General features: G+C 45.8%; 1 protein-coding gene across 1 annotated transcript in view; it reads left to right on the top strand.

Moving 5' to 3' along the window:
- The first annotated feature begins 271 nt into the window (after nucleotides 1–271).
- The window catches only part of LOC120026796 (POU domain, class 2, transcription factor 2), a 42,276-nt gene continuing 15,886 nt past the window's right edge, over nucleotides 272–26,661 (top strand). Inside the window, exon 1 of the mRNA XM_038971513.1 lies at nucleotides 272–371. Coding sequence (XP_038827441.1) covers nucleotides 272–371 — 100 coding nt within the window. The remainder of the gene's footprint in view (nucleotides 372–26,661) is intronic.

The following is a 26,661-nucleotide window of genomic DNA, read 5'->3' as shown; positions in this document are numbered from 1 at the left end:
CGACTATCCGTCTGTGTGTTAGTCTCAAGTGAGCACCGTTCACTGAACTGCCAAGGGACCATATATCCACATCGATATGACATAGATAGAGGCACAAAACCAAAAAATGTGAACGTAGCATAGGCTAGACACAAACTCAACCAAATATTCTTACTAACAAACATATTTTGAAACGTCTACCTGGAAAGCATACGAAGAAAAGCAACAAAGAAGAGAAGACAAGCGCAATTCGAAGAAAACTGCAAATAAAAACCAAGAACGACAGCGGATCATGTTTGTTCCCTTGCCGGTGCCGTTCGTCTTTCAGAGAACTGCTTCCGACTTCAGCGCCTGGCGTCTCAAGTCCCCGCTGGCTCTACGCTCCAGCTCCGGTAAGACCGTTACTTATCCCGCTATAGCTGTTTCATTGGCCATGCTCCTCTACATTTCACATACATGAAAAAAAACTTTGTCGGTCAGCTAATAACTGTCCACTGCACTGGCAAGTCCTTAGACCACCTCTTGATTCCTCAAAAAGGATGAGAACATTTAGCTTGAATTGTTTATAGACATAGGTTACATTTCTGTCCGAGTCGAATTTTCCCCCAAAAGACATTAGAATATTTGTATAAAAATCCAAAGTGTAAAAAAACATCTTATCCCCAAAATGTTGTCAAGAAAATGTGGTTCATTATTTACATCCTTTAAACATTTGCCTATGTGCTGTATCCCATGCTGTTCCCAGACCGTTTTCTCTCCTCACTTCCATCCCCATCTGTCTTCTCCGCTCCGTCTGCCTCTGTCTATGCACCCGTCTCTCCCGCTTTCGTCTCACGGACGGGTAAGGGAATATTCATGGTAATTTATCGACCCAGCGGAGATCGATCCCGGGGCCGCGGGAAAAAAAGAGGGATAGAGAGTGAGAAACCTTGCGACAAGGCTGGGAGTGGGGAGTGGAAAAGATTGAACGAATTACAGGCCATTCTACTTTAATTATCATATTCTCAGTCAAAGTGTTGATGCGTAAAGTTGATAGGCCTAGTCAGGTTAGGTAATTATCAATGAATGAAATGAGAAATGATTGGTGACTGTAGTGTTGCAACAACCTGTGGAGTATATGAACTATCTTGTCTTTTACGATCTTTGTCACTTTTTGGTGGAGGTGGTTTTATCTAACAACGGGGAGATAGGGAAGGGGGCGGGAAGATGATGCTGTCCCTGTCTCCATCCAAGTGGAAAATTCAAATGACAGATGGGGCCGAATATATGCTCCTCTCCAGGGCTGTGATGATAATGCAGGCTATCTACTTAACTACATGTCACCAGGAGAAGAACGGTTGAAGTTTTTAATGAGCACTGGTTGTGGTAGCCATGCAGGAGGACGGCTTGACAGGGCACGTATGTCCTTTGCTTTTGTTGTGACAGAGAGGGGTGGGAAGAGGGGACAACCGTTATAGGTAGGTCACTGAATGAAATGAAGGTACAGTATAGGTTACGAGTGAATAATAATTAACACATTTTGGAAAATGTTTAAAATGGGATAAACAAAGTATAACATTTGTGATGTAGTTGAGGGTTAACTAAAGTAAACTCAGTTTACACCTTTTTTATTTTGTGAAAAGGGGTTATCCACTTATAATGCTAGATAATAATTTATTTGCATATGGGTTTACCCACCTATTTACCCCTAATGTTCAAGGTTGACCCAGCTACATCCCTGGGTAACACACCTACATCGCTGGGTAACACACCTACATCGCTGGGTAACACACCTACATCCCTGGGTAACACACCTACTAGCTTATGCCAGTATAGAGGTGTGAGTGAGTAGCCTATAAAGTGAACATACTCCCGTATGCAGGCTTGAATAGAAGGGTATAAGTCAATACTGGTAGAAAACATCAGTGGTAGAAAAGTGAATATACCCCCTTCTTTTCTTCTCTCTACTTTCATTCCTCCATGTCCCATGAGGAATTGGGTAACAACATAAAGACACAGATGGTCGGCCAGCCAATAAAGAGCATCTAACATAGAAGTATCTCTCGCTCTCTCTCTCTCTCTCGCGCTCTGTCTTTCTCTCGCTCGCTCTCTCGTTCTGTCTGTCTTTCCTGTGTTCCCTTTGGGCCCGGGTGGGCTTTCAATTGGATTTTCCTGGTGTTTTGGTCTTGCCCATAAGCCTGTTTAGCTAAGTCTGTTACCCACACTTCCCCTTCTGATCTAAGGTCCAGATGATGGGCAGAGAGAGAGGGGGCTGCTGGGGGTTCAATCCCAGCATGCTTAGAGGGAGAGAGAGATAGAGGCTAAAGTGGGGGTGTTAAGGAGGGAAAGAACGAGAGAAGGAGGGAGAGAAAGAGAGAGGGTACAAACAGCATACGTTAGCAAAGATGGGCTATTGGGCTACCAAGTGGATCTAAGCTAAGAGCTTATGTGTTAGGTTGACCATGGTGGTGTGGCAAACCCACTAACCCCATGAAGGGGTTTTTCCGGCCACCATTTTGATGGCGGTTTGTCAAATTATCTTGGAGTTTTTGTCTGGATGTGCATGGCCAGTCAGCAAGCACAGCATTAGGCTAAATGGGATTGGCTCAAGGGTTCAGACATGGTTTGAGATGCATTTGGAAATGGTTTCAGGGTCAGTTTCCAAGTTTATAAAGAAGGTGAAGTATAGTATTAGAGGTATATCTGCAGTATTAATAGTAGAAGCAAGTAGTACCATATTAATAGTAATAACATATGTTGTTATCTCCATAGAAAGGTGAGGGAAAGGTTACTGAAGTCCCGTTGAAATGGATGGTTTCGTCAGAAATAAGTGTGCAAAACGTTTATTTTCTCAGGTACTTGAGTGTATTGGGACCTGCCATTACCCCGTTAGCGCCTTAGGCTTTGACATTGGTCGCAGCCAGAACAAATCATTTAAAAAAATACGTTTTATTTGGCTTTATAATCTCCAGAGTTCTTTTTGCACATAAAAAGCTATCAAATCCAGAGTGTCGGCACTCGGTCTGGTGAGGGACTGTGCATGTTTTGTAGCTGTGTTGATACTTGCGGTCATGCTATCAAGTATACTGCATGTTTTGTAGCTGTGTTGATACTTGCGGTCATGCTATCAAGTATACTGCATGTTTTGTAGCTGTGTTGATACTTGCGGTCATGCTATCAAGTATACTGCATGTTTTGTAGCTGTGTTGATACTTGCGGTCATGCTATCAAGTATACTGCATGTTTTGTAGCTGTGTTGATACTTGCGGTCATGCTATCAAGTATACTGCATGTTTTGTAGCTGTGTTGATACTTGCGGTCATGCTATCAAGTATACTGCATGTTTTGTAGCTGTGTTGATACTTGCGGTCATGCTATCAAGTATACTGCATGTTTTGACTATCCAGGCAAAACTTCGAGTTTTTAATTCATCAGATTCAGATTCATCATTGTATTTTAACACAACCAAAGGTTGGTATTGACTTTCGTTACAGCATGGTAAGATAACTCTGATAAAGTGCTCAACAATGACATACTGGACAAAAATCTATGGACTACCCACTGGGCACTGACATCATTTCAACGTCTATTCCACGTTAGGTCAACGTTTAGTTGGAGAGTTCACAATTGCAGCGGTATAGTATCTAACAGGCAGTTTTTTGGTCCAGCTCCCTAACCACTCCACCAACACACACTGTTGCCTCCATGCTGCTTGATAACTGCCTCCAGCCCACACCCCAACTCCTCACCTCTCTCTGCCCAGGATGAGGCTGTGTACCTGGGCTTGGCGAGGGGAGTGAGGTGGGTGAAGGCTTGGAGGCCTGGATTAATTGGCTAGCATTTATGTGTGCGTGTGTGTGTGTGTGTGTGTGTGTGTGTGTGTGTGTGTGTGTGTGTGTGTGCGTGCGTGCGTGCGTGCGTGCGTGCGTGCGTGCGTGCGTGCGTGCGTGCGTGCGTGCGTGCGTGCGTGACAGCTCAGGTCTGCGAGAGAGGGCGGACTGGTTGTATACTCGATAATTGCATATTGAGGTCAATTATAGATCTGTGTATGTATCTTATCTGAACCAGTATGAATTCACAGGTACATACTGTCAGAGTGGTTTTAACCTCGCTCTGATATTGATCAGGTTTCATTGACTACTCTCCGCCTGTGTGTCTAGTGTGTGTGTATGTGTGTGCAGCATGTACGTAGCGTGTGTTTGTGAGGGAATGTGTGTGTGTGTGTGTGTGTGTATAGATCGGATTTAAGGGGGAGCGTTAGCGAGTCCCAGTGCTAACATGATTGCGAATGACAATATGTCCACCAAGGTTTGTTAGGGACATAATGAGGAATCAATAGACACAACAGAGGTGTCAATACAACATGCTTTATTGCATTAAGCCACCTCTCCCATCCCTGCCCCTAACACCGACCCACTCTATCTGCCTCTCTCTGCCTCTCTCGCTCCCTTCTCTCTTGGACACTTAAACACAGCCGTTTCTTTTTTTGGTCCGCCGATAATGAACTCATTGCAGACCACTGATGTAGCCGAGCTGTAGCGATGAGAACTATAAACGGTCCTCTCGATAGAACTAAATATGGAGGGCAGATTTCGGCTCGGCCTCACCGCCCGCCTGCTCCCTAGCTCGCCACCTACTGCCCATGTTACCATGGAGACATCCATAGGCCATTAGACACATATAGTTATAAAGGTAAACACTTTCTCTCTTCTCTCGCTCTGTCCTCAACTCAGCTTACCTTCGGAGCCTTGATGGTCACAAAGACCATTAGGAGCCAAATTGGCCGTATTCAGGACACAATGCTATATTTGACTGGCCTGAGTGAGTGTGTGTATTGGTGTGTGTGTGTGTGTGTGTGTGTGTGTGTGTGTGTGTGTGCATGTCCTTGTACATCTTTGTGTGTCTCTGTATGTGTCTGTGCGTGTGTCTTTGTACATCTTTGCGCGCGTGTGTGTGTGTGTGTGTGGAATCTTTGTGAGTGTGTGAGTGTGCATGTGCCAGTGTCCATCGCACATCACCCAAATGATGACTCCAAGCACAGCAGGGCCTCCTTTTCCAATGCACAAACCTCTCAGTGCTCAATGGGCAGTGTCTGCACGCCCGTGGAATGGAACTCATTCTCAACCCCTAATCGAATGCACTTAGCCACGGGCCCCTTTTCTCAAATGAACAAACAAATAGCGTACAAGCAGGCACGTCGTAGGGGGAGCAAGCAATGTCTATACATACAGCTCATACTACATTCCCCTCTCCCTCCCACAATACATTACCTTGGCCCTGCAATAGCACATGGAGATGAATAGCCTAGCGAACTAGCCCCGCCGACTACGCCATAGTGGAAAACCTGCAGGCTTTTCTGCTGATGAGCTGCTGATCTGGGGTCAAGGTTAGCCACCTCTTAATTAAGCAGAATAATTCGATTTCACACTGTACAGCAACATAACACAGTTCGCAAGGGAGGAAAGGAGCGGTGGCGCTTTGGCCCTTTGTGACACACGCTAGGCTGTTATCCCATCCCCTCTTTTGTGTGCTTCTCAATGAGGCCTGGTATGAAACGAGGGAAAAGAAGGGAAAAGCGCCCTGGAGAAAAAAGGACCCGCTCTTTTGATTTCGGGGGGGCTTATCATAACGAGGAAGAATGTGTGACTTTTTTCTATTTTAGTAAGATAGTAGCACCGGGCTAAAGCCCCTTGCTGTTGAATGTAACTTTAGTCGGGGTGAGATTAAAGGGAAAGAGAACGATGCACATTGTGTGTGTGTGTGTGTGTGTGTGTGTGTGTGTGTGTGTGTGTGTGTGTGTGTGTGTGTGTGTGTGTGTGTGTGTGTGTGTGTGTGTGTGTGTGTGTGCAATGTAATCCCACTCCCCTACACACATAGAGATGTGTTGGCAACAACAAGCCATGTAGTTGGATTAACTAGACACCAGAAACGTGTCCTTTGTGTGGCCATTTCACATGTTTGTGTGTGCCTTGGCAGGCATAATGTTGTGGCTGTTGATACATTTAAGCAATAAAGGGGAATAATACAACTTGGTTCTGTTTGATTGAATTTTGCCCCCCTCACCCATTCCCCTCCACTGGTTGTAGGCTAGTGCAGTTTTGGGAGAGATTTAGGCCCCCCCAATTTAATTTAGAGGATGGGAGTTATGATAATGAAAGGATGAGATGGGAGGTGTGGAGGGGGGGGGGGGGGGGGGGGGGGGGGGGGGGGGGGGGGGGGTTCCCTTATATACCTCAGGGACACACTGTCCTTCCTCCCTCCTCCTTCCTCCCTCCTCCCTCCTCCCTTCCTCCCTCCTTCCTCCCTCCTTCCTCCCTCCTGCCTTTGTGAGTGCAAGGGGTGACTGCCAGGGGTTTGAGTGAAAAATGTAATATCATGCACCCACAAATGTGTGCGTGCAGCAGACAGAAGTAACGTGACAACAATGGAGCGGCTCGGGGGCCAGCGGATGCTCGGGGTCCGGCTTTTAATATATCTGAGTGCTCGGGCGCTTCAACCCCCACCTGCCCCCTATCCAACCCCACCCCCCCCCCATTCTCAAATACATACATGCACTTTACACACACTCACACATTTGCATTCACACATTCAGTATGTATGTATGTACGTACACAGGGATTTATTAACATTGGGTTGAACCAAAGTGGCTGCAGGCTATAGACAAGAGTACAGACACACAGATGGTACAGATTCACCAAACCCAAGTGTATGAATAATCAGATACTAGTACACATCACCATGGACCACTGAGGAGTTTTAGACCCCACTGTGTGTGCTCACAATAGACGCACATTACAAAGGTGCACTCCCTTTGACGCAGACACACATTACAAGGGTACACTCCCTTTAACACAGACACATATTACAAGGGTACACTCCCTTTAACACAGACACACATTACAAGGGTATCCCCCCTTTAACAGAGGCACACATTAGCCTATCAGAGGGGGGAAATGTATTTTTATTTACCATGCTCACCTCCTTATCACCGTCTCCCTCTGTTCTTTTTCATCCTCTCGTTTTGCTCCAGGAGAGGAGTGCCCCGTCCTAAAATGAAATGAATCTGTTGTAGTACACCCCCCCCACCCATCCTCCTCTCCCCCTCTCTCCCCCTACCCCCAGCTCAATCTCATTCTCTCTTTGCACTATGGGGAGAATTGAAGTCGTCACTTTAACCTCTCCATATTGGATGTGAATCTGTTAGCCAGCCTCACTCTCGCAGCAACACTCCCCTGCCCTAATCCACACACACACGTACACATACACGTTCACACAGACACACACACACACAGACCGACACACACACTTGACACACCGACAAACCGTCCTCTGTCGCTTTCTCTGGGGGCTTCAATCAAACACATTATTGTGAATCTGTGTGCCTCACCAATGCAGCAGCAACACTTTTTAAAGGCTGCATCGTGTTGAAGGCCCCTAGTATGGAGATATTTAGAGGCCCTCTTTCCTCCACACTTCTTTTTGTTGTTGCCTATTTGGGCTGTGGCCTTTGTTGAACCTAGCCCTTATTAAGAGGAGTGTATTGAATGACGAGGAGCCTGCATTACATAAAGACGCGGGAGAGAGCTACTTCTCCCTTCTCCCTAATGGCACCCCTCAGGGATTTAGTAGTGCAAGTCTGCACACATAGTGCTGAGGTAGGACAGGTGAAGCCGAATCCTCCCCCACCACTCATCCACGGTATGAATATGGTAAGTCTCCAGTCCGCTCGGTGGCATAATTCTCTATAGAAAATGGGTCCTAGTATACCGGTATTCCTAAGGGGGATTTCTTAAGGAGATTCTGATATTTAGGCTAGCTCTCCCTTCTCCTTTTTTTTCTGGGGGCTTTTAAAAGCCTAGCTAGCTCCCTCCGATCCAGCTATCTATCTATCATGGTGTTGCACACAGAATAGAACACAGAGCCGAGCACGCAAAGCTAAGGCTGATGTTGGATGGCCCAGTGTTCACTTACTACCCCGAAGTGCTATCTTCTTCAGTCCATGCATGGCTTTTTGTCAGCCGTCGTTCCCCCTCCCTACCCCTCTGTGTAGATAGCTAGCTGTAGCAAGGTGCGTTTAGCCGCTGGCCCTAAGGCAGTAAATTATCTGTGATGAACCATGTGTGGTTGTGTAGCTCCAAGGTTTTTACGACCCATCCTTGTAAAGGCCAAAGACTGCGGTCAGGCTTGATTTTAAAGAGATCATTTGCATTCTCAACATATCCGCTGGAATTAGATTTGAGTATCAAATTATTGACCACTCACACTTTACATTTTATAGGTGGGTGAATCTGTGATAGATTAAATGGGTCTATTTGAAAATGTCTCCCTATAATATATAATGAGTCTATATATATATATATGATATATCTGAATTCATATTTGATTGTGCTAAACATGCTAAATATTTCATGGAGAAATCAATTGTCCATATAGATGTCCCCTAAATATGCTTCAATACTCACCCACTTCACCATGTTAAATATGCCCAAATGTTAGCATTTAAATGTAGCTATGCTAAAATATTAATGCTACTATGCTCAAATGTTATGTGCCTAATTTATGTGAGCTGAGGTGTGAGTATGTGTTTGGATGAAATGGGCTAAGTGTGTGTGTGCTTTTACCAGCCCCCCTCTTGGAGCACAGCCCGTGGCCCTTACCCCTCTGCTCTCCTTTGTCTCGCCGTGAGGTGTGCAAGGGGGGTTGACCCCTGACCTTTATCCTTCCTCACTGCCCTCCCTCTGTTGTTCCCCCTTCTGCTAATTCATATGCAGCCGGCCCATCAACCCCATTCTATTCTTCTCTTTCATCTGTCCACGGCCTGGCCTATCTGTTGTGTCACGTCTCAAGTTCAAGGCCCGGAGCTCTGGAGTAGCTGGGCCAGACTGACCATGACATTAAGTTAATTACCTGGCTACTCTGTATATTAAAGACACCGATGAAGATATTTAGACAGTGGGGTTAAAAGCTGTGATCTTTGTGTAAGGGGGCCTTGAAATTCCATTTCTCTTATTTATATTTTAGTAGACACTCGTATCCAGAGCGACTTGCAGGAGCAATTCGGTGTTAAGTACCTTGCTCGAGGGCACATCGTCAGATTTGTTTCACCTCATCTCCTCGGGGATTCGAACCAGCGACCTTTCACTTAATGGCCTTTCACTTAATGGCTTAACCTCTAGGCTACCTGCCTCCCCTAAAATTAAATAAAAATGTACTAGATGTTGAAAATGCTTTCTGAACAGATGGAACAGATATGATCCAGATCGGTTGGATACCCACTCAGGCTATTTTGTCTGTCTTGGGATACAATTCTCAGTCAAATAGTTAGTTTGGTCATTTCTTTATTAGATTTGACAATGTTTTACATGCAAGCTCATACAAGCTCATACAAGCTCATACAAGCTCATACAAACTCATACAAGCTCATACAAACTCATACAAGCTCATACAAACTCATACAAGCTCATACAAACTCATACAAGCACTTGTGCACGCACACTCGCACACACACAAACACACACACACACACGCATCACACCCACTCCATTGCCAACGCAAGTGCTTCTATGAAAGGTAGCTCTCATTGTCATTGAACATAACGTAAGGCCCAAACATAAAACCAATCTGAGGAAACGCCTCTATTGTGGAACCATACCGTTATACCCACACAGGTAGAATAAGTCCAAGGAAATGGCCATTGGTTAAAAGCTTTACATTGTGTAAAACCACATTGTGCATTCTTTGCAGAAATTGCAGCTGCACAACTCCCAAGGATGCCCCTCTGAATGCATTGCGGGAAGCAATTTGTGGCCCCTCCGAGCGTTAGCGAATGACTGTGTTCATGGCATTCCTGGTCATAATGGAGCGCCGAGCGCCATTTTCTTTTAGAAGCGACATAATTGAATGATTATTAAGGTAACCTCGAGGTTGTGCTCCTGCTGTATGACTGTAGTTGGTCCGTGTTCAAGAGCTTCCATTCGTGGTGGAAGTATTGCACCGTATCCTACAAATCCCACAAAGCCTGGTGTCCGCAACGTCTCAGGTCGACAATACGACTGTATTTTATATATATATATTTTTTTACACATCTTTTAGATGCTTTATTGTGAATTACTAAAAGGGGGTGATAGACTACAGTAGAGAGAGAAGGTGTAAGCGAGGATCAAACTCCCACCACTGGGTTGAATGAAATGACTAGAAAGACTGTGTGCTGAAATGACTAGTGACAGGGTACCGAATCAAATCAAATCAAATCACATTCATTCATCTAGCCCTTCTTACATCAGCTGATATATCAAAGTGCTGTACAGGGTGCTGAAATGACGAGATAGACATGTTTCTGAAATTACTCGAGAGACAGGGTGCTGAAATGACGAGATAGACAGGGTGCTGAAATGACTAGATAGACATGTCTCTGAATTACTAGATAGACATGTTTCTGAAATGACCAGAGAGACAGGGTGCTGAAATGACTAGAGAGACAGGGTGCTGAAATGACTAGATAGACATGTTTCTGAAATGACCAGAGAGACAGGGTGCTGAAATGACTAGAGAGACAGGGTGCTGAAATGACTAGATAGACATGTCTCTGAATTACTAGATAGACATGTTTCTGAAATGACCAGAGAGACAGGGTGCTGAAATGACTAGAGAGACAGGGTGCTGAAATGACTAGATAGACATGTTTCTGAAATGACCAGAGAGACAGGGTGCTGAAATGACTAGATAGACATGTTTCTGAAATGACCAGAGAGACAGGGTGCTGAAATGACTAGAGAGACAGGGTGCTGAAAGGACCAGAGAGACAGGGTGCTGAAATGACTAGATAGACAGGGTGCTGAAATGACTAGAGAGACAGGGTGCTGAACTGACTAGAGAGACAGGGTGCTGAAATGACTAGATAGACAGGGTGCTGAAATGACTAGATAGACAGGGTGCTGAAATGACTAGATAGACAGGGTGCTGAAATGACTAGATAGACAGGGTGCTGAAATGACTAGAGAGACAGGGTGCTGAAATGACTAGATAGACAGGGTGCTGAAATGACTAGATAGACAGGGTGCTGAACTGACTAGAGAGACAGGGTGCTGAAATGACTAGATAGACAGGGTGCTCAACTGACTAGAGAGACAGGGTGCTGAAATTACTAGAGAGACAGGGTGCTGAAATGACCAGAGAGACAGGGTGCTGAAATGACTAGATAGACATGTCTCTGAATTACTAGATAGACATGTTTCTGAAATGACCAGAGAGACAGGGTGCTGAAATGACTAGAGAGACAGGGTGCTGAAATGACTAGATAGACATGTTTCTGAAATGACCAGAGAGACAGGGTGCTGAAATGACTAGAGAGACAGGGTGCTGAAAGGACTAGAGAGACAGGGTGCTGAAATGACTAGAGAGACAGGGTGCTGAAATGACTAGATAGACAGGGTGCTGAAATGACTAGATAGACAGGGTGCTGAAATGACTAGAGAGACAGGGTGCTGAAATGACTAGATAGACAGGGTGCTCAACTGACTAGAGAGACAGGGTGCTGAAATTACTAGATAGACAGGGTGCTGAAATGACTAAAGAGACATGGTGCTGAAATGACTAGAGAGACAGGGTGCTGAAATGACTAGATAGACAGGGTGCTGAACAGACTAGAGAGACAGGGTGCTGAAATGACTAGATAGACAGGGTGCTGAAATGACTAGATAGACAGGGTGCTGAAATGACTAGAGAGACAGGGTGCTGAAATGACTAGATAGACAGGGTGCTCAACTGACTAGAGAGACAGGGTGCTGAAATTACTAGATAGACAGGGTGCTGAAATGACTAAAGAGACATGGTGCTGAAATGACTAGAGAGACAGGGTGCTGAAATGACTAGATAGACAGGGTGCTGAACAGACTAGAGAGACAGGGTGCTGAAATGACTAGATAGACAGGGTGCTGAAATGACTAGATAGACAGGGTGCTGAAATGACTAGATAGACATGGTGCTGAAATTACTAGAGAGACAGGGTGCTGAAATGACTAGATAGACAGGGTGCTGAAATGACTAGAGAGACAGGGTGCTGAAATGACTAGATAGACATGTCTCTGAATTACTAGATAGACACGGTGCTGAAATGACTAGATAGACAGGGTGCTGAAATGACTAGATAGACAGGGTGCTGAAATGACTAGAAAGACAGGATGCTGAAATGACTAGATAGACAGGGTGCTGAAATGACCAGAGAGACAGGGTGCTGAAATGACCAGAGAGACAGGGTGATGAAATGACTAGAGAGACAGGGTGCTGAAATGACTAGATAGACAGGGTGCTGAAATGACTGTAATAGACTAATAGTCTTTCACTAAGACTAATAGTATGCATTTTTCTCTATATGTTTATTGACTACGGTGAATTAGGTTTTTCACATGCATGTACATAATTATTATCATACATTTTCTCTAGACAAATTGTACATACTGTATGTTTTAATTGATTTCTACAGTAAGTCAACAAATGATTGGTCAAATAATGATTGTGGCATCAAATGTCGAAGGGAGTAATACATTCATAAAGTGTTGTATGATATGTTTATATTTGGATACACCACTTCGCTCCTTACAAGAAAAATTACTAATGAACCCAATTTTTTAAAGTTGATTTATTTAATCGAATTTTGGTTCAGCATCCAATAAACTCAATCAAACGAGAGCTTTTTTATTTGACACGTCCTGTCTCTCATTTCTCTTGCACACACTGTAGTTAACAGGGGGTGTAGGTAGGAGACCAGGCTAGGAAATGAGAAATGACCCAACCTCATACCCCTAACACCCCCCCCCCCCCCCAACACCCCCCTCTCCAACACTCCTCTCCTTTATCCTTCCCCCAGGAAAGAAAGAGAGAAAGAGAGGGGAGAGAAGAAAGAGGTGGAGGGATGGGTCGGATGAGGGGGGGCAGACAGAAGGCATTAAAATTCATAGCCTTTTTTATTTTCTGTGCTGAAAATCAATACTGTCTACTATGGATGAGGTGAACAGTGGACAACAGTGGTTGCGGGCCAGGGAGGGAGGGAGAGAGGAGTGGAGGAGAGGAGAGGGGGGGTCATCAATATTACCAGTGACACAGCCACTGCAGGCCAAGGTAAAAATAGGGCTGGACAATGGTGGGGGAGGGAGACTAAGGATTCATTAAGTCTGACCAACAGTGTTGGATGCACAGCGGGCCCTATTGTCCGAGCATCAGGGGACCCACACACACACCAAAACAGCACCCACACACACTGGAAAAAAATCCAGCCACTCTCCATTGGAACCCCAACCCTGACAGAGGAGCGTATATATGCATGTAAGTCAGGTGGGCTTTGAAACAACATTCCTTGCTGTACTGTAGTGGTGGTAGTGGTGAGCTAGAGGGAAGATCTCCGCTCCGTATATATATATATATATATATATATATATATATATATATATATATATATATATATATATATAGGATGAGGACCGGTGGTTACTATGGCGATAGGTGTGAGCTAGGGCCGGTGGTTTTGAGGCGTAAACCGTCATAAATAATGGAGGGAGCCGATCCACATTGAAATGCAACGGGTGCACCTCTGGCATGTTGGGTAATATTGGCTTTTTTGAAAATGTATTTTTCATAAGGATCATCTCTGCACACACACGTGTGTTTTGCATTTACATACGTTTGCATTCGAAATTTCCTCAACAAGTCAACTAGAGTAGATAAGGGTTTATTACGTTCAGTCACTCATGAATTGGGTCCCAAAGCAATATAAATGTGACTAGTAACTGCATATGCATAATATTTTGAAAATGTAAAATATTTGCCCGCAGTTAGAACATTTCATACAAATGCTGGAAAATATATATATTTTTGATATCTTTCTTTTTTTCTTTAATGATTAACTTACAGTAACATTATTTATACATTTTGAATCAATAATTGATCGTTATTTACATCTTTTTGCCCATGTGGTGGTGTGTTCTGGGTTGGGTTCATGTATAGCCTCTCTCTCTTCACACTCAGGTGCCAACATCAACTGAAGAAATGAACCGGATATTCAGTCAGAATATGGATGAGCCAGCTAACTCAATATGACCGTGTGTGTTGTGTGTGTGTGTGTGTGTTTGAGGAATATTTGAGTGAAGGTTGGACGTATGAATTTCTAGGGCTCTTGGGAGTTGGAGCGAGTGTAATGTCATATAGTATGTATGTGGTGTGACTGCAAGTGTGCATGTGGTGCGCAGCTGTGTGTTGACCACATTGGGAGGACGGTATCCACAGCTAGATCATGTCAATAGCAGTGGCTAATACTCTGTGTAACAGAGTATTGTCCACTTACGTCCCTGAGAATGCAGAGTGCACTGAGCCAGTAAGTAGACGTCCAGTCCACGCAGGTGCAGGATGCATGTCGGTGAATGGGGGGAACCATTTGAAGTGGAAATGTGTCTGGTTGGCAGCGGGCCAAGGCATCAGTAAAGCCAACTGAAGTTTGAGAGCCAGTGAGAGCCATTTAAGGTCCATTTCTCTCAGGCCCTACAGCACTTCCCTGGACCCGCTGTGACATACCGCCCAATTAGAACCATGGAGGTGGTACAGCACGGCCTGTCTTAACACTATACTGCAGGGGATGGTTCTGTGTGTGTGTGGGTGTGTGGGTGTGAATGCAAGTCATGAATTGCATGGATAGAACTGTCTCGTTATGCAAAATAATACATACGTACTGTGTGTTAATCTGTAGTTTACGGGTACACACAAGCACATCACACACCCCACACACTCATGAAGTTTCTATGTGTCTTTTCATTTCCTCCTCGATAACACCCCCACAAGCCCCCCCCCCCCCCCCCCTCTCTCTCTCGCACACACACACTCTTACAACTTGTTCTTAGGCGCATCTGTTCCCTTAGTGACTGCCAGAGGAGGGGGCTTGTGATTTCAGGCATGCATAACTATACACCTGTATAGTTATGTATAGTTATATAATTTGTTTCCCCCGTGCCCTCCCCTCTTTGGCTCCCATTTCAACTTTTTCTCCCTCTGCCGCCGCAACTGTTGCGCCTCAAACTCTCAACCTTCCTTGTTTCCGACTCCCCTGCCCTGTCTCTCTCTCTCCTCTCTCCCTCCCTCCCCCTCTCTCTCTCCTCTCTCTCTCTCTCCCTCCCCCCTCTCTCTCCTCTCTCTCTCTTTCCCTCCCTCTCTCCCTCCCTCCCTCCCTCCCTCCCTCCCTCCCTCCCTCCCTCCCTCCCTCCCCCCTCCCCCTCTCTCTCTCTCCTCTCTCCCTCCCCCCCCTCTCTCTCTCTCCTCTCTCCCTCCCCACCTCTCTCTCTCCTCTCTCCCTCCCTCCCCCTCCCCCTCTCTCTCTCTCCTCTCTCCCTCCCTCCCCCTCTCTCTCTCTCCTCTCTCCCTCCCCACCTCTCTCTATTGATCCAGTCAGAGTTTTCCGTCTTCACTGTGCTGGCTGGCTGGCTTTAATCAATACAGATAATTGTCTGCTTTCTCCCGATGCCAAACAGTCTGTGTTTTTTCTCAATGAATCCAGGTCTTTCCCCTCCGCACCCCTCCCTCCCCCTCCCTTCACCCGGGAATCCCTCCATTAATGACAGGAGATAACCTGCTTTCCTTACCGATTTTCTCCCCCCCCCCCGGCTCCCTCGTTCATTGATCGGCGTGAGATATTGCCCCGTGTGCCCCTTCTACGAATGTAAACACAACGAACACGTGGCGTTTGTGAGTACAAACACACACGTGGATACACACGCACTCATGACGCGGCCCCGTTACTCTGCACGCATTTCCCTGTCAGTCACACAGATATTCACTGAACAAGCTGTATTACAATTCAATAATATCTTCTTTTTTTAAGTCCTAAAAAAAATGATCGAATTGATGTACTCTTTGCTCACATTGACAAACGCAAAACACGTGTTGTGTTGTAAGTCCAACTAAATGCGCATAATACATCGACTAGCGTGGGCCCAATCATGCCCTAGAAGGATTACCTAGCTGGCTTTATACAGTAGGGGCAAGGCCACACTGTAATTTCATGGTTTATACACAAAACACCTCAAATCATGTCAAAAGAGCTAGACTCCACACTGGGCAGTGATGTGATCCAGCACACCACGTACAAAACCCAGAAACCAATAGCATGCAACGGGCGTATGTACAGAAGGTGAAAGGCTATGGATATTCCAAACATACATTAGGTATGGCATGCAAGGCCAAAATATACAGAGCGAGAGCACATATGAACGCACAAAGTGGAAAATGTTACAAATGTACGTGCCAACCTATTAGCATATTTAGTTTGAATAGGCCTATAGAAATGTCATATGGAACTATAACTAAGCAACTATATCCACAAATGCATGAATGGAAAAGAACTACTGCAGGGAACATTATAGAGTGGAATCTATTTACGTACTGTAGATATGTCTGTACATGCATTTGTACACGTTGTACTTCCTGTACACAATTTCAAATCTAAAGCTTATCCTGTTCTCTCTCCCGCAGCTGTTATGATCTGTGCTTCTTCTCACTCCGTTCAACAACTTGAGTGCGACAGAGAAACCGAGAGACCCGATGGAGAGCCATTGCGGCCATTTTGTTTCTCTTGTTTTGCCGCCTGCGATGTGAACGAACCCTGATCCAATTTATACTGGTCAGTGGTGTGAAATGGCGGTCAGGAGGGGACGCGAAGGGCTCTCCAGCCACTCGGGCCTCATTGCAGCTGTGTTTAAATGGTCCTAGATGAACATGACACTGTGCTGGTCCAGCATGCCTAGAGCCGTGGCACATGGGCAGGACACACACACAAAACACACACAGATCTTTCAATCCTCTATACTCCTGTATTGTATATGGTCCCCCTTTCCCTGTTGTTTTATGAAAAGTGCAAACCTCTGTCTTATATATGAAGTCGATTTTTTTCTTTTTCCCATCAATGTTATCACTGTTATAGTCTCCCCTGCGGTTTCAACTAGTACAAAAGACGAACACACACACAATTGCTGCAGCATTACACAGACTACCGGTATATAAGGAAACCTTTTTTGAGCAGGACAATCGGTAATTGTACGATTGTATGATTGCTCAAATGGGCAGTTGCTGCATTCTTCCACAATTATGTTCCACTTTGACAGTTTCTCTTCCTGACAAAATGGATTTCCAGGGATGTGAATTGAAGAGATGAAAATACATGCATCGATATGTTTGAAAAACCATGGTAACACTTTACTTACCTTACTTAGCCTGCAGGTATAATGTTTATATCTCGTAAGTGTTGAAGCCTTTATAATAATGCTTCAGAAATATTTGTGTTGTTGTTTCAAGCTATAACTAGAAATTGTTTACATCATCTGAGAATTTAGCTAGATTATTCCTACGTCCTCTCCTATTGCATTAGTCATTACAGATGTAGGATGTTAATTTGAGCCAGTTTGCTACAGCAGACAAATAATCCTGCAGCAACAGGAAATGGGAATTATTATGTGGATTGTAGTCAATGGGCATTTTTGTAGGAGTTGATACAGCTTTTGAAACGGAAAATCAACTCTGAAATTTCTAAGCGGAAATTACAAACTTCAGAAGCCTTTTTAAACCTCAAATACACTGCAAGTTTAACATTTCCTGAATTGCAGGAAGGTTCTCCTGCCACAGAGTGATCCAACTAAGATCCTACATCTGTAACTATATAATCATGCTTATTAGGTGGCTCTGTAAGAGCCTGAATCTACAGAAATAATTTAATCAATTATGTTTGATAATTCAAACAGATTTTTTTGTTGTCTGATACATTTGCATTTGACCTCGTAAGTATTAATATGGTCAAAACTTAAGAAGTACACAAGCCTGCTCTCTAAACAATTTGCCAGTCTGAGGATTTTACCAAATGGAACAAAGCAGTGTATTTTCCATAGGATCTCGAATCCGAGCCGACACACACTCACGCACACTCAGACGCATTGTTTTTTGTCCTTGGCTAAAATTGCCGTGCTTGACGACCATACAGCGCCGACATGGCAACACGACATTCACCATCTGAGGGGAGAAGGGCCTTTTTGCGTGTGTCATTTGGTGAGTGAACATAAGTGGCAACGAGACGGTCAGAGGGTCCGCTGATGGAGGCAAGGTAAAAATAGAGAGATAAGAGCCATATTTGACTGGGGGGACTGTGGCCAGCAACTGTCACAGCCACAAATGGAAGTATGGCCCTCGGAATCAGCCAACCCGCCAACCCCCACCCTCGCCTTCCACAAAATGGAGTTTGTTAACTGAACGACGAGACAGTGTAGTCTGCGTAACTCGGGCTAGAGTCTGCCTCAGGGAACTGTGGGTCCAAATCCCAGGCCCAAGGGCACACGGCGACATCGCAAGAGGCCCAATCGTCCAAGCGCACTCCCCGGGGAATTTGTTGGACCGCCGATTGAATCCCCTCTTATCCCCAAATTCAGAATCTGCTCCTCTTATCCCTTGTCCAACCGTGAGCGGTCACGCTTCAAGCTCAGGGATTTCTGCTGAATTTCTAGTCAGGATGCCAGTTGTGTGTTGTGTTGTTGCAACTGGTCGAATCTAGCATCTTTCATCAGAAATATATGTATCTGTTTACACACGTGTAAAAAAAAATTGTTGATGTATTTAGTGTTAGAACTGACTTTTCTAATTTCTATATATTTCTGGTGCTTTTGTTGGGGGTCTTTTTTACTGGCACTTGGTAGACTATCAAAAATCTGACTGGAGGGAATGACAAAGGAGGAACGGAACAGAGAGAATATGGGAGACCAGTGGGGGGAATATCTGGAGACTTATACTCGTGTTTTCATTCACATTTATATTCTCTGGCCTCTGAGGTTCATGTGTGTGACTCGGGCGAAGTGTTTGGAGTGCGGTTAGGTAAATAAAAAGCTGGGCGCCCTGCCTCTTAACCTCTGAAATATAGGGAGACGCGAATTTGAATCCCCCAGCGAGCCGAGCCAGAGAGAGAGGAGAGGAGAGAGGGGTGAGGGGAAGAAGGGGGGGAGGGGGGAAGAGGAGGGGAGTGCAGAGCGGAGGCATCGGCCATTGCGAAAGTGCCTCTGGAGCGTGTGGGTCGGTGCAACCCCTGTGAGGGGCCCCGATCGATACAAACTCAGAGCAATAAAGCTTTCTCCCTGTCATCTCCGCAGAATACAAAGCAGAATGGGGAAGGAAGGGAGGGAGAGGGTGGGGGGGGGGGGGGGGGGGGGGGGGGGGGGGGAGGGGTGAAAAGCTGTTCCGCTAGCCAGACCAATTTCCTACCCCCCCCATCCCTCCCCTCTCCCCTTCAACCCCAACCACAAACCACCACCTTCTTCTCTCTCACTCTCTCTCTTTTTCTTTCAGACCCTCCTTTTCCCCTCCGTTTTTTTTCCACGGCTCTTCACGTGCACCTACATCCCGTATTATATAATTAATGGTGTTTGAATAAATAGACTCAATAACTCATCATTGTTATTTTAAAGAGATTGATCAAGCGGAAGAAGGAGAGGAACTGAGAAAGTGTGGGCCCAAAGGAAAGGTGAAACGCAGAGAGAAAATAGGACGGAGGGAAGGAGAGAGAGAGCGAAGAAAGATGAGAGGTTTAAAGGGGGGTGTATGAAGAAAGAAGAGATGGGGATAGAGTGATGGTCGTAGAGGAAGGGGGAAGGGAGGAAATTGGTATTACACTGATAGAGATGGATGTGCCGATGGATGGAGGGAGGAAAGGGGGAATATTTAACAGGACAGGAAGAGAGGAAGACGGGAGGGATAAAGAGGTCAAATAACCGTTATCTTTAATTGAGAGCCATTTTAAGTCTAGGCTAATCGATAGACCTGTAAACCGAGCAATCTCACGCCGGCCATAACACATACTGTAGATCACACTGTTTGGTTAGTGAGGAGGCGCTGTCATGTCGAATGACTGTCTGTCTGTCCGCGCTTTCATTCACACTTTTCATTCAGATGGATATTCACAGCAGTTTAGCCCAGTTTATGTCCATAGAAATGGAATCAATTCTATTAATTCTGGTCCTTCTATGTCTAAGTTTATGTTCCGTGTTGTTCAAGTTCACTCGACATTCTTGTACCTAAAGGCTTTAGGCTTTCGTTTTGGCCACATCCAGATTTCTTTTTCTCCCTCCCTCTCTCTCTCTCTCTGGACTGTATGTCCGTCGGTTTGTCTGTCTTGTCATTTTATTCTCTTGAGTCCTATCTGTTCCCTCTCTATTCGGAAGAGGCACTGTGTCTTTGTTACTCTCATTGTCACTCCCTCTTCCTTTTGTCATTCCACCTTTTATTGGAAAAGCCCAATGCACTACTTCCACTACTGTCCTTTCCATCTCTTCCTCTCCTCCATTTTCCATAGACCCCTCCATCCTTGTGAATTTGTCCCTTTATCCCTTCATCCCAAGTCCCCTGCACTCTCTCTCTTTCTCTTTATTTGTCTCTCTCTTTCTCTCTCGCTCTCTCTTTCTCTCTCTCTTTTTCTCTCTCTCTCTCTTTCTCTAATAATCTGGTCATCCCTCATTCCATTCTGTCCCCGCCACTGCCCCAACACCAGCCTTCCTTCCTCGCTCTATCTTCCTCTTCCTCAATCTTTTTTTGCGTCCACCCCAACGGAGGACGGGATAAAGAGAGGAAAGTAACACGCAGTGGCTATTTCCCCTTCTCCTCTCCCTCCATTTCTTTGTTTATCTGCATCCCTCCATCTCACTCCCTGGGGAGATCAGTAATAACGGTGGAGACAGAGTGAGGGAGGGAGCTGCGATTATTGTCTTGTCGGGAGTCAGAGGGATCGATCGGCCCAGACATATGTGGTGCGAGAAAGAGGTACTGTATCGGATATAATAAACACTCCGGAGAAGCATTCGCACACACACACTCGTATACGCACGCACACACACACACACTTAGACACACGTACAAACATACATCTGCACAAATAATTGCCTATCTGCACACACTCAATCTGGAGGGCCACTGAAAAACTCTGAAAGACATTCAACTTTGCTGTGAGAGACAAACAAAAGAAGGGCGCAGTTATTTAACTGTAGATAAAACTGTATTGGTCCTTAAGGACGTGTTCAATGCCATTCAAGTATGTGCAGACACCTTACAAAGGTTTCAGATAGTCTAAACAACATTTACGCCTTTCAGCACTATGTTCTCTTCCTATTCAAGCCTTTCAATGAGTTGGGCTACAGGGTGGAAAAACATACTTATACTTAATGATTAACACACACACACACACACACACACACACACACACACACACACACACACACACACACACACACACACACACACACACACACACACACACACACACACACACACACACAGGCGCATACACAGTGATCTTTCACTGCTGTTGCCTGGCAACGGGCCAATGTGTCCTATTGGACCGCCGCTGCTGACCAGTGATGCCATGACCACCGCTGCTGACCAGTGATGTCATGACCGCCGCTGCTGACCAATGATGTCATGACCGCCGCTGCTTACCAGTGATGCCATGACCACCGCTGCTGACCAGTGATGTCATGACCGACGCTGCTGACCAATGATGTCATGACCGCCGCTGCTTACCAGTGATGTCATGACCGCCGCTGCTGACCAATGATGTCATGACCGCCGCTGCTGACCAGTGATGTCATGACCGCCGCTGCTGACCAGTGATGTCATGACCGCCGCTGCTGACCAGTGATGCCATGACCACCGCTGCTGATCAGTGATGTCATGACCGCCGCTGCTGACCAGTGATGCCATGACCACCGCTGCTGATCAGTGATGCCATGACCGCCGCTGCTGACCAGTGATGCTGCACCCTCTAGTTCTGTGTACCGGGGATGAATAGGAGAGAAGGAAAGAGGTATGGGGAGAGATAGAGGGATAGAGAGATATTAAAAGAGAGAACGTAGCAGAGGAGAGCAGTGATAGGTGCAGATTGAGAGGGGAGAAAGTGAAAGATGAGCAGCTGTCAATGTTGCTTTACAATCCAAGCTGATTGGATTAACCTTATCAAGTCTGCAACAAAGTGGCCTTAATGCAGCATCAATCTTTGTCCAGTAGTATATCCTCAGAAATTCATATATTTTTTCCAGAGATTCATCTATTTACAGAAATTCGTCATGTGTACAGAAATGAATATAAAACATCCGCAATTGCTGACAGCTGAAGATGTGAAAAGCAGTAGTAGAAATTGTTGAATGTGTGCGTGTGTGGCCATCAACTACCAACAACACCTCTTCACAAACCCGATCGCTTACGGTCAACTCCCCCCTTCATGTCCGTGTGGTTGACCATATGTCTTGAGAAGAGACTATGGTCTCATTTTAAACCTTTAGCGCCCCATTGTAAAACCAGCCATTGTTCCATTCCATTGTCTGTAAACCAGGTCAACATATAACCAGGTAGTGGTCCAACTCCTTGAGGGACTTTGAAAAGAAAAGCACATACTGAGTTACATTGGCCATTTGTGTGTCGGTGTGAGGCAGCTTGGCAGTACAGCAGTAGCGGTATAGTTTCTTGTCAGTGGATAATGCAACGGTCACGTCTTTTTCTCCATCTCCTCATTGGGCCTGCTCAGATGCAACTCAGTAAGCCTCTGCACTGATTTACCGATCTCTCTGACTGTTGAAATTCTTAGAACACACAGGTCCTATAGTTTTCTATACGTCCCCAGGACAGTGATAGTGCATACATGGGGAATAGCAGTTAGCAGTAACATTTGGTCCTGTGGGGGAAGGGCACAAGTGAGCGTGGTCTCTAGAGCCCCATAGACCACAGGGCCCCCCAGAGGGTCCCCAGATGAGTCCTGTGTGTGTGTGTGTGTGTGTGTGTGTATGTGTGTGTGTGTGAGCGAGAGAGAGAGAGAGAGAGAGAGAGAGGTGGGGGGTTGGGGCCAGGGCCGAGCGAGGCAGGAGGCGCGGGTGGTATAGGGTGTTTGCTGTTGGTCGGGGCCATGTGGCTGACCTCTTGACATCCACACGCCTGCCTGGCTCCTCCTCTCCCCAAAAAGGCCCCCCTGTTGCCCCTGAACCTCCTCACACTGGCCCCCTCCACCCCCAAACACACAACCCACGCGCCGTCTGTCCCCGTCCCCTGACAGGCGTGAGCGAGATGGAGCAAGACCCCCTGCAGCCACCCTCCCTCCTATCCCCTCCCCCTCTCCTCCTAATTCCCTGACAGTGACCCTGAGCATCCCTCTCCTCCCCTGCCTCGGCCCCTGTCAGAGCCCCACGCTGCCCAAAGACAGATACATCATCTGCCGAGAGGCCCCCCACTCCCATTAGCACTGATAGACTGGGGACCCTCACAGCCTGCTGGCCGAGGTATATAGAGATGGGCTGGGGGGGGGGGGGGGGGGGGGGGACTAGTACCCCTGGTAAGAGGAGTGATGATGGGGTATGACTGTTAAAAACACTGTTTACGTGGACTCTTTTCATGTATTATGTGGATGAGGTGTGAATGCGGATGGTGAGTGTGCATGGAAGCAGTTTTATATCTGTCATCTTCCAGTATTTCCATCTCCTCTTTTTATATAAATCTTGTGGAGATGCAATGAACTTGAACCATATGCTTGGCATCATAGACTTTGAACAGTGAGCAGTGTTTTGCTGTGTTTGAGAGATTCAGAGTTACAGACTGTCCGGGCTCTTACCATGCTAGAAGCAGGCAATATTGAGTATATGTAGTAAAACTTAATCTAAGGTAGTTGAAATGTGAGAGCTTATGCGCTGTGTTATGAGAAAATATAGTGTGACGATGATGAGTGAAGCACCACAGCAGGTCTCATCCTGCTGGTTGTCCTACAGCAGTCACTCAGCCCCTCCTAGGAATCAGCAGGTTAGTGCTGCCACCATGTGGCGGTCTTTAGCTACTGCAATTTCCCCAAGCCCTGTTAATCTTATCCAACCGATTCTCAAACGAAACTGAATTTCTGGTCCAAATTTCAATCACACACAGTATGTAATGATAAGAACATATCTGCCTACATAGGCGACTGTGAAGAGGTGAGAGTAAGAAATTGGAAAATTAGAGAGAAAGAGCGCATGGTGAGTGAAGGCGGGCGGCAGGCTATTTCTCATTGTATGACTAGTAGTTTCCAGCAGCCACCCAAGCACTTTCCAACTGCGACACTTTCACCCGTTCTTTCCTTTTCCTCTTTCGGCTTGTGGTTCTCTCTTCTTCTGCCCAGCCTCTCAATTTCTTTCTCCCACTCTGTACGTTCTGAAACCACCTCTCTCTCCTTCCTCCTTCGGAGACCTTGAACTTGATACTGACCCTAATACAGTTTGTGGTACATTTTCACAACTAAGCACAAAAATCTACACAGATCATCAAAATGGCTCATGTTTCAAAACTAAGCAGTTTCAATTGACTGAGTACAACAAACTCATTCACAAAGGCAACTGCTCACTGCACCAAATCACTCTTTTAATTTGTATACATATTCAATCAACAGTGCCTGCGTAAAGTATTCAGACCTGTTGACTTTTTCCACATTTTGTTACTCTACAGCCTTATTCTAAAATGGATTCAATTGTTTTTTCCCTCATCAATCTACACACAATACCCTATAGTGACAAAGCAAAAACAGGTTTAAAGATTTCTTTTGCAAATGTATTAAAAATAAACATAGACTTGCCTAGTTAAATAAAGGTTCAATAAAAAACAATAACAAATTATAAAACAACTGAATACATAAGTATTCAGACCCTTTACTTAGTACTTTGTTGAAGTACCTTTGGCAGCGATTACAGCCTTGAGTCTTCTTGGGTATGACGCTACAAGCTTGGCACACCTGTATTTGGGGAGTTTCTCCCATTCTTCTCTGCAGATCCTCTCAAGCTCTGTCAGGTTGGATGGAGAGCGTCGCTATTTTCAGGTCTCTCAAGAGATCTTCGATCAGGATCAAGTCCGGGCTCTGGCTGGGTCACTCAAGGACATTCAGAGACTTGTCATGAAGCCACTCCTGCGTTGTCTTGGCTGTGTGCTTAGGGTTCTTGTCCTGTTGGAAGGTGAAACTTCACCCCAGTCTGAGGTCCTGAGAGCTCTGGAACAGGTTTTCATCAAGGATCTCCCTGTACTTTGCGCCGTTCGTTCATCTTTCCCTCGATCCTGACTAGTCTCCCAGTCCCTGCCACTGAAATACATCCCCACAGCATGATGATGCCCCCACCATGCTTCATCGTAGGGATGGTGCGAGGTTTCCTACAGACGTGATGCTTGGCATTCAGGCCAAAGAGTTCAATCTTGGTTTCATCAGACCAGAGAATCTTGTTTCTCATGGTCTGAGAGTCCTTTAGGTGCCGTTTGGCAAACTCCAAGCGGGCTGTGATGTGCCTTTTACTGAGGAGTGTCTTCCGTCTGGCCACTCTACCATAAAGGCCTGATTGGTGGAGTGCTGCACCATTTAAGAATGATGGAGGCCACTGTGTTCTTGGGGACCTTCAATGCTGCAGAGGTTTTTTGTATCCTTCCCCAGATCTGTCCCAGCTAGCAATGAGGATTTGGCGCAGAAGCGGCCCTTTTCCAGGGGGGGCGGAACTGATTGAATCGTCTACCGGAATTCAGCCGACTTTGCCAGCATCTTACCAGAATCCCCCAGAAGCGGCCCGATGCAAATTTAAGTAAATGTATACAAAATTACCCGATTTAGTCATTTTAAATATGACTATTATACATTTTATACATACAAATTATACCCATTCACAAAAAAAACTTTTATGTCGGAGGAAACACCGTGTATGTGCCTGGCCCGCCACAGGAGTCGCTACAGCGCGATGGGACAAGGACATCCCGGCCGGCCAAACCCTCCCCTAATTCGGACGACGCTGGGCCAATTGTCCGTCGCCTCATGGGTCTCCCGGTCGCGGCCGGCACGTGTCTCGAACCAGCATCTGTAGCAGCACAGTTTGCACTGCGATGGAATATCTTAGACCGCTGTGCCACTCGGGAGGCTCCATCCACAAAGTTTTTAATGCTTATCAATTGCCTCGCACAAAGTATCAAAATACTAAAATACTACACAGGACTCTTAAAGAATTTCATTTAAATGTTAATTGCATTTTTTAAATCACAGAAACAATGAGAAAATCTGGAGAAAAAAATTATGAAATGTTAATTATATAAAGCAGCTCATGTAATCATCTGCCAGAGAGTAGACCCAATCGGCCCGAGCCCCAAGTAATACATTTGGGCCAGATAACTCACACCGGAATCGGCCCGAGCCCCAAGTAATACATTTGGGCCAGATAACTCACACCGGAATCGGCCCGAGCCCCAAGTAATACATTTGGGCCAGATAACTCACACCGGAATCGGCCCGAGCCCCAAGTAATACATTTGGGCCAGATAACTCACACCAGAATCGGCCCGAGCTCAATCCCCGCATCCTAACCATAAGTAATACTGCCGAAGGCAGCCCAGACTCGGGCCACATGATGTCGGCCGAGTCTGACTCTCAGCCGGAATCGTCCCAGATCCAAACAAACAAAATGTGGAAAAAGGGAAGGGGTCTGTATACTTTCTGGATGTACTCGAAGTGACCTCATACGAAAAAAGATTGCAGTCAGAGTTCAGTTTAACTGCAGTACACTATAGTCTAACTGTAGTTACAATACAGTAGAACTGCAATAGGCTGCAAATACTGCATCCAAAATAACATTTCTTCCCCCTGCAGTAATATTGCAGTATAATTGCAGTTAA

The sequence above is a fragment of the Salvelinus namaycush genome, chromosome 32 (assembly GCF_016432855.1).
Source record: "Salvelinus namaycush isolate Seneca chromosome 32, SaNama_1.0, whole genome shotgun sequence".
NCBI lineage: Eukaryota > Metazoa > Chordata > Actinopteri > Salmoniformes > Salmonidae > Salvelinus > Salvelinus namaycush.
Note: the sequence above shows the minus strand (reverse complement) of the source record. Positions and strands in the feature narration are given on the sequence as shown.